At 31.5% G+C, this 11,158-nt stretch overlaps 2 protein-coding genes across 2 annotated transcripts in view; both read left to right on the forward strand.

Moving 5' to 3' along the window:
* LOC130445550 (obg-like ATPase 1) overlaps positions 1-5,402 on the forward strand; it is a 50,226-nt gene extending 44,824 nt beyond the window's left edge. The window contains exons 8-11 of the mRNA XM_056781249.1: positions 893-1,039; positions 3,470-3,566; positions 4,957-5,086; positions 5,142-5,402. Coding sequence (XP_056637227.1) covers positions 893-1,039; positions 3,470-3,566; positions 4,957-5,086; positions 5,142-5,245 — 478 coding nt within the window. The 3' untranslated portion in view covers positions 5,246-5,402. The remainder of the gene's footprint in view (positions 1-892; positions 1,040-3,469; positions 3,567-4,956; positions 5,087-5,141) is intronic.
* A 1,441-nt stretch (positions 5,403-6,843) lies between these two features.
* LOC130445544 (uncharacterized) lies at positions 6,844-10,338 on the forward strand. Its single transcript, XM_056781237.1, has 5 exons — positions 6,844-7,043; positions 7,677-7,941; positions 8,139-8,473; positions 8,527-8,799; positions 9,416-10,338. The coding sequence occupies exons 1-5, from the start codon at positions 6,989-6,991 to the stop codon at positions 10,219-10,221; spliced, it is 1,734 nt and encodes a 577-aa protein (XP_056637215.1). The 5' UTR covers positions 6,844-6,988; the 3' UTR covers positions 10,222-10,338.
* Positions 10,339-11,158: the final 820 nt, after the last annotated feature.

The raw sequence follows: 11,158 nt of genomic DNA on the forward strand, positions 1-11,158 counted from the left end.
TATGACTATTTTTCACATTTTACTGACTTATACACAAGATAATTCATACGAAATTCCGATTAAAAGTCCCGTAGACCTTCAAAATACAAAAATAATTTGAAAAAATCGTAATTTTTACATTAAGAAAAATATGGGACAAACAGGCAGACGTATATATCCAAGAATTAAGGATCATTTTCATATTTCGAACAAAATATACGAAAAAATGTGTTAAATGGGTCAATATGAAGAAAAATGGGTAGAAAATTTGCAAAAATTTATAAAAAAAAAGAAAAAACTGGATTTTTAAAGAAATTATGACTATTTTTCACATTTTATTGACTTATACACAAGATAATTCATACGAAATTCCGATTAAAAGTCCCGTAGACGTTCAAAAAACAAAAATAATTTGAAAAAATCGTAATTTTTACATTAAGGAAAATATGGGACAAACAGGCAGACGTATATATCCAAGAATTAAGGAACATATTTATAATCGACAAAAGATATTGCCAAAATAACTCGAAAATGTTGATTTAGAATAAATAATTTCGAACAAAAAGAATAAAATTTTATTAAAATCGAAATTTCGTTTACCGGACAACCCGTACGTGAATTAAAAAGTAACTATATTCAAGCTGTCACTAATTACTCGACCTACATCCCAAAAAAAAACCAACATTCGAATTATCCCAATTAAATTTGAATCGGAATTCTGAAGGAATAATAACACATCGTGCCAACATGAAAAAAAATACATTTTGCGGTTTATATTCTTCCTCTTTTTTTTTTTTGTTTGTTTGTTTTGTTTGACTGATTTGTTAATCCCTTCACGATAGAAATCGTTCGACATATGTCCGACGCGGTAACCGAACGCCAGGTAAAATTAATTTGTGCGTCTTAAAAATAGGTTGATCAAAATCAAAGAATGGGTCGACAAAAACGATCCCGGATCGATAATTATACCGTTTTCGGGAGCGTTCGAACAAAAATTGCTCGAAGAATTCGACGATCCACTATTGCGGAAAAAATATCTAGAAGATAACGCCACGACTAGGTAAGAAAAATGATTTTTTTTAAATAAATACACTCCTCCGATAACACAAACCGTGAAGCCGGTACTGTTATTATGTAATTGGTGAATGCGCCGCTTACTTATTTCCCGTATTAATATTTTATTATTTTTTTTTTGTAAGCTGTTTACAATAAGTTGTCGGTTTTATAAATTTTTTCGTCGTTTTACGGTAAATTACAGATTTCCGGGACATCGAAAATTCCAGATAGTGACAATAGTGTAGTGGTAGTGTAAACAGCGTGTTTAATGTGTAAAACGTAAATAAATTACGAGGGTTATTCATAAAATAAGATTGTGCGGAATTAAAAAGTGATTACGTCGAAAAAATCGGGCTGGATGCGTCTCTGTTTTCTTTTTTAGAAAGAAATTGACGTCGTTAAACTAAATTTAAGGTCGTTAGTGTCAATTTTAATGAATTAGAATGCCCCTAAATACGTTTAAATATAGGGTTATTCGCATATTACCGAATTCCGATGAATAGCGAAAGGACGATTGGTTCAAGGACGAAATTTTTTCGAAATTACGTGTTGACAAAACGTGAAGGAATTTAAAAAATGGTCTGGAAATAATTGTGCTCAAGAAATAAGGGAAGTTTAGAAGAAAATGTCCGAGAAAAATACAAGAAACTAAAAAAGAGATTTGACAGATGACAGATCATGTCAATGTCAAAGTTATGCGGCACTTCGACAACGCTGGTTTAGAAAGAAGACTTGAGAGTGATTTTAGTGAAAAAACTGAGCTTGAAATTTAGTAAAATCCATTTTACAAAAACCTAATATTTGATTGTAGCCGAATTTGAAGTTTGTATGGCCGAAATTTTTCGAAAAATACGACAATTCGTACAAAAGATTGTACAGTTGAAAATTTAACGAGCGAAATCATAAAATGAACAAAAAAAAATAGAAAAATGTTTCGAAAAACACGAATTCGACGCTGGTATAATCGAAACGTCTTATTAGTCTTTATGGTTTCGATTCAATTTGCAAAATTTACGATTATCGACACGCAATCTTGTCTAATAGACGTATCCACGTAAACGTTTCATACCAGGCACTGATAAACAAATTATTTAACGAGAAAAATCGAATCGGACGCGACGCCTCAACACAAAACGACTTAATACGAAAACAATTCCAGAATAAACCCCAAAAAATCGACCGACGAGTAATTTTTTCAATCGTGGCAACGAAAAATAACCCGAGGAGACTAAATCTGGCAAATAGAGTGCATTTTGAACATTGTAATAACGGATTTATCACCCGGTGGATTGTATTGAAGAAACAACGCCTTCTACGCAACCGAATGCGTCCGTTTTTCCTTAATTTCCTTCCTTCTGGAGTCGCCAACTCGTTCGGTCGACTGCTGGTCTTCGCAGTCTCGTCGAAACTACAATATTTCACCAAATCGATCACATGTCACGATTTAAGTAAATCCTCCAAAGAATCGGGGTTGTACTCAATAAGTTAGAGACGTATCGATCATTACAATTTTTTTTTTCGATCTACCCCGATTGAAAATTTACAAAAAATAAATTCATTTCGATTTCCGACCACGGAATCGTCTTCATCGGCCCGGTAATTCCTTCCCCCGTAATTATAGGTTTCGAGATCGAATTGTCTCTCTTCAAAAAAAAAAAAAAAAAATATTATACAGAGTACAGATGCTATTATTGTCATTAAGTTTAATTTTTCCGTTGCCGAGACGTATAACGCATCGAAAATGAGGTTAAAATGGTCCGGATCCAGACACGAATCGATCTTCGGATAAAATAATTTCAGTTGTACGGCTCCAAGGACCACATTCTAATTTTTGCGTCGGCGGACTAAAAAATTCGTAAATCGGCGCATAGACGGAGTTAATAATATGATTTTCGATTAGACATAACCTCAAAAAAACTCGCGTTCTAAACAAATGGCGCGATGGTTCTCATTGTGGCCGAGAAGAAGAAGAAGAAGCGGCCGGAGAAAAACTTGGAGAAATAGAAAAACATCCAGGATTTAAAGGCGTAATCCAAAGGATCGAAACACTTGACGATGATGATTGATTGAAACCAAAATATGGATATTTGGGTTTGCGGAAGGTCTGTACAAAGTAGACGCTCGCCATCGACCAAAAACGACGAATTTATGTTTCCAATTAGTGGAAAGACGCGAAAACGTAGAATTGCGAAAGGGAAACGCGTATCGGGGGGTCGGAATAGTGGAAAATCGACCAAATCTTATCACAAATCAAGATGTGTGCCACCGTAGTCTCCAGATTTGGTCACCAATGATTTTTCTTGTTCTCGGTATTTGGATAGTTCGTTTTAAGAAGAAATTTCGAGGTTATCGCCGGAACTAAAGTATTAAGACAACTTTTCGATCTGTTTTTTCATATTTATTCGAGAAATTTCGTTATTATTTGATTTTTCAGCGCGTTGGACAAAATCATTGTTCAAGGATACAAAACTTTACAATTAGAATATTTTTTCACGGCCGGAGCCGACGAAGTTAAAGCTTGGACAATCCAGGTAAATAAAACGACAAAAATTTTTATTTTATATATTTTCACAACAATTATCGAAAAAAATTATATCTAACTACATAAATTTGATTTGACAACACTGTATTTTCGTAAATTGTACGCGCAATCAGCTGTTGCCCCGCCGCCATCTTAAATGACGTCAATCTATAACTAAAACTAGAAGAAAAAATTGCGTCGTTGCCACATGACGATTGTTTTTTCGCGAATTTAGGGAAAAATACAACTTTTTTTCATGAATAATAATTAAATGTTCATAAAGAGCGTTTAAATCGAGGAAATCTTCGTCGAATTCCCTCCCACGACAGTTAACCAAAACCCCATCGTCTTTCATTTTCCTTGTTAGAATATTCGTTGAATGTAGATTGGAAAATTGTTACAAATGAAAATAATGGTCTCGCCATTTAACTGCCAATGTTAAAGTAAATAAATTACGTTTGCCCTAAAATTGTCTACCGACCGAATTTGCATGAGAATAACCTCTCTCTTCTCCCATCCGGAAAAATAAGAATGATGTGGAAAACGCGTTCAAATTTTCGAATAATTTCGCCTGAACGAGCCCGAAAAGTAGCAGTACGCCAACGGAATATTCAAATCGACACATTTAAATATTTTGAATCGTAATAAAGTCACTGGAAAACATTTTTTTCAACAATTTTCCCCAATTTATCTTGTTTTTACGACTTTCTTTTATAGAAAATCAAATTAAAATCACTAACTAGACCTAAAATCAAGATAAAAAACTCTTTTTTTTTTTCAATATCTATAGCAAAGGAGAACCGGTTTTCATTTATTGGAACCCTTCAGAACAATGTAATACTCTCACTCCAATCCTAACTGCAAATAACACCAACCAGCTCCAATATTTGGTACATTTACTTATATACGCACCACCAGACGCCATCTTTACTTTCATTTACTCAACATCAGTCCCCGATTATTCTAAATGTATTACACACCCCTCGTATATCAACGGAATGTCATGTCATCTCTTTTACCTCTGGTTTTATTTCGTGTTGGAAGTTACAAAATTATATACTGTGATGTAAAACTGTGATCGACAACTAGCATTTAAAGTGAAACGAAAAATTGTGGTTGTATGTATCATTTAATTATAAAAATCTTTCTATATCATAGTCGATACAAAATTTATTAGACACCCCTCGTATATCAACGGAATCTCATTTCACGTAATAATCACTTTAAAGAGTGATTTTATTTTCGCGTTGGTAGTTGTAGTGATGTAGATCTGTGATTTATCATTTTTACCACTGGAAATTATAAAATGATATGTTGTGATATAGATCTGTGATTGACAATTGGCATTTGACGTGAAATGGCGGACGTTTATTACAATATTGTTTTTGGATAAATTTCAGAAAGGAACAAAAGCACCTCAAGCCGCCGGTCGTATCCATACCGATTTCGAAAAAGGTTTCATAATGGCCGAAGTAATGAAGTTTCAGGATTTCAAAGACGAAGGTTCCGAAGCTGCCTGTAAAGCTGCAGGTAGAATTATGATTTAAAACTGTATCGAAATTGGGAAAATGATTTTTCGTTTCAGGTAAATATCGACAACAAGGTAGGAATTACGTTGTGGAAGATGGCGATATTATTTTCTTTAAATTCAACGCCGGAGCTGGACTGCAGCAGGCCAAAAAGAAATGATCGACACTTCCCGTCACCCTATTCGTTATGGTGTTTTTGTACATGAACATGATATTTTTCTATGCAAGCATTAATTGTTGATAACCACATCTAATTCTCGTGTTTTAATTTTATGTAATTTCTTGCTATTTTCATCGGAAATAAATGTTGCATTATTTTTGTTTTTATTTATTTAATAAGTTAAGAAAATTATTCAAAGCAAAATATTCCAAACTGGTGACTCAATTTTCTGGAGACTTCTTCTAAAAGGTGTTTGTATGTCAGAAATTAACTACGAGGGGTATTAAAAAAGATACGGAAGTGTAAAGTACAAGTTGGAAACTCAATTTTGACTTTAAAAAATAATTCAGATCAAAATATCGCAAACAAGCGACACAAATTTCAAGAGACGTTCGTATATTGGAAAAAAATAAACTATAAAAATATTTGAAAATTACACAAATTAGGGGCAGATCAATATTAACTTTGCCTCCCAAAACTGGGAGTAAAATAATCAACTTGTTAACAGATTGATATATAAATATATATATATATATATATATATATATATATATATATATATATATATATATATATATATATATATATATATATAAAAAGAAAACTAGTTCTATTTGCTCATAAATATCTCATTATTAATTTTTAAAAGATGTTTACCAAATTATATTATTTAAAGGAGTTTTTTTCATACTTTAATACATGTGTGAAAAAAAAACTTGTCTAAAGTCACTAACCTCAGTTAATTTATCTCATGAATATCACAACTGTGATTAAAAATAATCAATCTTTAAAAAAATCAACTAGTTTGTCCAAGTTATAAAAAATTCTATAAAAATAAATGAATACAGTATGGTGGAAAGTTTAACAAATTACTGACCAACATTTTCACATTTAGTCAATAGAAATAGGAATTCTACTATATTTAATATTCATTTCAAGAAATTGGGATACAACAAACCGTGTAAGTATGTTTTTTCGACTAATTGTCATCGGTACATACCTGTAACTAATGCAAAAAAACATTTGACTCGTCATGTATTCAAAGAAATCCTATCATAATAAAATAAAAGTGTTAGTTAATTTCCGTTGCAACAAACAATTTTCAAAAGTTAGAAAAGCAAAACAAAGTTATCCAAATGACATTATTGACATATCGATAATACATCATAGACATGGAATAGTTAATTCGACAACAATATATCCCTCTAGTGACTAAAAAAAGAAACATATTAAGATTAAAGTATTGTAAAAATCACTTCTCAATTATAAGTGATATTAATAAAGAAACCTGTGATGATTTCAAGCAATTTAATATTATAATAATGATTTTAATTTACACTGACAACTAATTTCGGTATCAAATGGTGGCTAGAGACTTCTACTGTCAAAGACAAAATACTGTATAATTGGTTGTCTACCTATTAGGATCGAATAAGTCACCATTTAAGCATAAATAAATATTTGAGACATAGTTTCTTATAATTTTAACAATATTTTTGCCACCATACTAACTTTGAACTACCGATATTTATTTTCAAACAATATTCAGATCATTAAGCTTTGTTAGTATATAAATCCCGAACTGAATAGAAATAAGCGAAACGATAATTACTGTCGAGCTAACCAGGTTCAAAAGATTATCACAATATTGTTTATATAATTCTTCATTAAACTGTATCGGATATAACATATAGATTAATATTGTGGGATTAATTCAATTTGAAAGTGATAATTTACTGAATAATGATTTTTTTTCTGTTAACTTTTCATTATATATTTGCAGTTGTTGCTTTTGAAGGTACGTATCTTTCTTTTTTCTAAAATGTTATTGTTACTATTTTCTGAAATACAAGATGTTAAAGTTGTATCTCTTTTTTGTCAGTATTTTAGTGTTCTCATTTAACTTATCGTTCAAAACTAACCGTATGTTCATTCTAATATTTGTTCATATGTAAATATCTCTTAAGAAATCTAAATTATATTGTAGACCCCCTATTTACTATAATTTAGTAGCTGTACTTGATTTCTAGATATTTATCAAATTATTATTATAGAAAATATGAACTTTTCCTATAAAAATTTATTTTTCAAGACTTTTAGCACTATTTTTATCATATCTCCCGATCTAATAGAAATAACCTTGTGTTGTTTATCACTATATAGAACTAAAGCATCAATCTACAAACCCTGTGATTTTTATTTTTATAATTACTTTATTATAAAAGCAAATTAAATATCTATTTTCTTTTTTTTATTTATTTTCATTCTTTTTTCTTTCAATATTCTTCTTGGATATATACATTAGTTTAAGCTGCATGTTTAAGTGAAAAAATGCTACATGTGACAATGTGGTAGTCCTTGAATTCCTTAAACAAATGATTTTACGAAAGCTGGTTATTAAAATAACAATCTATCACATTCCATTTTACAGATTTCATTATAAACAACGAAAAATGTAAAATGCCGAATTTTCCCGCATTTTCCGAAGAAACGAATCTCATTTACAAATATTTGCCGTACATAAATTGCACTGATCTGGATCTACTTACTTACACCAATGTAGTCAATAATACAGCATATTTACACATCAAAAACGAATACCTCGATAGATATTATGCGCAAACTGACACTGTCGATTGCTGTTATAGTTACGTTAAAAGACATGGAGCCGCAGAATATCCCGATGTTGGTTTCAAGTGAGTTGATTCCTACAGAAAATGTTATAATAACCAAAACATTGACTTATAATTTGACATATGACGTAAAAGATTTTGGTAGACATGATGGCCTTTATCAGCTTTAGCTCACGAGCCCCCTTCAGTTAATATGTGTTTTTAGTATTATTTCATTAGAAACTCTATCAAATGATGTATAGAATAGAAATATGTTTCAGAGTATCAGATTGTCATTCGTTCAATTCGACTGTGAAACTTGTTAACGATACCGTATGGGTAAAATGTTATTTGGGTGCTGATAAAATATACGAAAACGTCCACACGACTGTAATCGTCACAGAAGAAGTGAAAAATCGATTTCAATATCAAAGAGAACGGAAGAAAAAACCTTTGAGTGTTTTGTTTATTGTTATAGACAGTGTAGCACGATTGAATTTCGAAAGGACTATGCCGCTTACAAAAAACTTTATCCTCGAAAATAATTTCACTGAATTTTTGGGGTATAATAAAATTGATGATAATACATTTCCTAATTTTAATGCTTTATTAACAGGTGAGTGATACAGGGTAGATTTTTTTCTTAATAAAAAAATATGAAAAAATCAGGTTTGAACTTGAAACAATCGAATAAGATCTGTCAACCGAAATTGGTGGGAATGTTGGATAAATGCCCGATGATATGGTACGATTTTCGAAACGCGGGTTACGCAACGGCTTACGCCGAAGATTGGACGGATATTTCCACGTTCAATTATCTTAAAAAAGGTTTCAAAGATCCTCCCACCGATTATTATTTCAAAACTTACATGGAAGCTTCGAAAACGATAAGTACTCAACTCGTCGATACGATGCCTTTTTGTGCGGGACCCGAATCACAAGGTAAGTCGCGGTTTCCAAATAAAAAAAATAAATACGGCAACAATGCTAAACTATTTTGATCTATCAATGCAATTAAATGATTATTTGTTGTTTGAAGTTGGTCAACTTGCTGATTCTTCTTTTTCCATATTTATTGGTCTTTTATATTGACATTTCGAAGTGCTTTGAAATTATAATATTTAGAAAGTGTATTTATCGCGTATTATATATACAGGGAGAAAGAAAAACTTATGTATCTTTCAAAAATTATTAAAAAAACTAATTTTGAAATAGAAGACACCTAAAATCAAGAATATTTAGAAACGTAAAATATATATTTAGTAAATGGGAATTATAAGGTTTCTTCTTCTTCTTTTTTATGATGTATAATGAACTTTGGACTAATAGAACTAACATTAAAATGATCCTACTTGATTTTATATTTCTTTGGGTGCTTTCAATGCTGAAAAATGGTTAATGTTAGTCCTAATAGATATTTTATCGGTTTACATCTACCGTAGAAAACAGAAGAAGAATCAAAGTATGAAACTGTATGGTTTAAAGTTGTTAGTAACTTTTTTTTTTCAACAGTTGGTAGTATATCCGCATACCAACTTTCGTTTTTAATTAATTTCAGGCGAACGAATACTGAAAGTAGCGAAAGATTTCGCGCTAGCTTTCAAGAACAATCCTAGTTTCGGAATCTTTTGGATGAACACCTTCAGTCACAACTTTATAAACTCGCCTTCGCGCATGGATAAAATTTTCAAAGTATTTTTCGAGGAACTAGGAAATTTCGGCATTTTAAACGACAGTATGGTGGTACTACTAGCTGATCACGGTATAAGATTCGGCGATATACGTCAAACTATACAGGGGTGGTACGAAGAACGATTACCGATGAATTTTATATCGATTCCGACGTGGTTTCAACGACAACACCCGGATAAATACGAAAATTTTAAACAAAATTCGAAAAAACTAACTAGTACTTACGACTTATACGTAACTTTACAAGACGTACTATCTTCATCGGTGGAAAATTATACGGTAACCGGTAGTAGAGTTTGCGCGAATTGTACGAGCTTATTTTCGAAAATACCCGAGAAACGATCGTGTTCGGAGGCCGGTATACCGGAAAAATGGTGCGCATGCGTGGGAAAATTCGTAACGAATCACGAGTATCTAACGCCGGAAATAAAAAAATCGGCGATCGCTTTTATCGTCGAATCGAACGTAATCGATACTCCCGGTAGAAGCGTCAATCGAATTTTATCGTCCAGTATTACTCAGTATCGGAAAAAGGTTTATTTGAAATTTATTTTGGAAGCGGACGATAATAGTGTTTATTTAGTAACGGTTAAGGCGACTGCGCATCCGATTAGATTCACGGAAATCGTTCATTCGGTACTGTTGCAAAAACCGATTCGTTTTATAGGTTAGGAAATCGGTGACGTATGAGATAAGACTGACTATAAGGACAATAAAATACGAAATCTTTGTTAAAAATATATTTTCCGTTGTTTTTATAATGAAAAATAAAAATTTTTCTTACGATTACACATTTTTTTAATCCCTTTCCGGACGCCACTGTGGTGTATTAGATTTTTAGTGTTTAGAACTGGCAACATGGTCGACTCGCGGTTAGAAGACAAGATGTCACTAGTTGTATGATCGGAGAGGTTAGAAATGACCGGCAATAAGATTTTAATTAAATTGTACTTTATTAAATACGTCACATAAGTGAAAACGCGTTTTAAATAGATTCTGAATAAGGTGAATTGAAAATCAAAGTTTTAACCTCAATTAGTGACTTATATATTTCAAACTGTTAGTCCGAAAGCCTTTCCAATGCTATTTATTCGTTCAGGATGAATAATTTCATCAATTGCTACAATTTGAGATCGTTAGTATTAATATTTTACGAAATACAAGGCTTCAAAGTTGGTCATTTTTTATTTATTGTAGTTTTTCGAAACCTTCACTTTTTTCTATTGAATCGCCATAGTATCATCGTTTAGGGCCTTTATGATTTTTTTCCTCAAAGTTTGAACCTTTGTTGATATTCATTCGAAATTTTAGCTCGATTTATAAGTTATTTTTAAAGATATGATTTTTTACATCCAACTATGTTTTTCGAAAATTCTAACCACGTTTTTTGATGACTCGATTCTTCTAGATTTTGTACTATGGATAATTTTTCTTTTTTCATATTCTTATCACAATTACCAACATAAATTAATACAAAAAAAACATTAATTTGTAAAAAAAGGGTTTTCAAACAGTCATTTAGTGTCTAACATTATTTTATGACATCGAAAGTGATTCAATTTTATTCTTTTGCTAATATCTTCCAAACTATTAGTCCTAAAGCTTTTTT

Source organism: Diorhabda sublineata, chromosome 6 (assembly GCF_026230105.1).
Source record: "Diorhabda sublineata isolate icDioSubl1.1 chromosome 6, icDioSubl1.1, whole genome shotgun sequence".
Taxonomy (NCBI): domain Eukaryota; kingdom Metazoa; phylum Arthropoda; class Insecta; order Coleoptera; family Chrysomelidae; genus Diorhabda; species Diorhabda sublineata.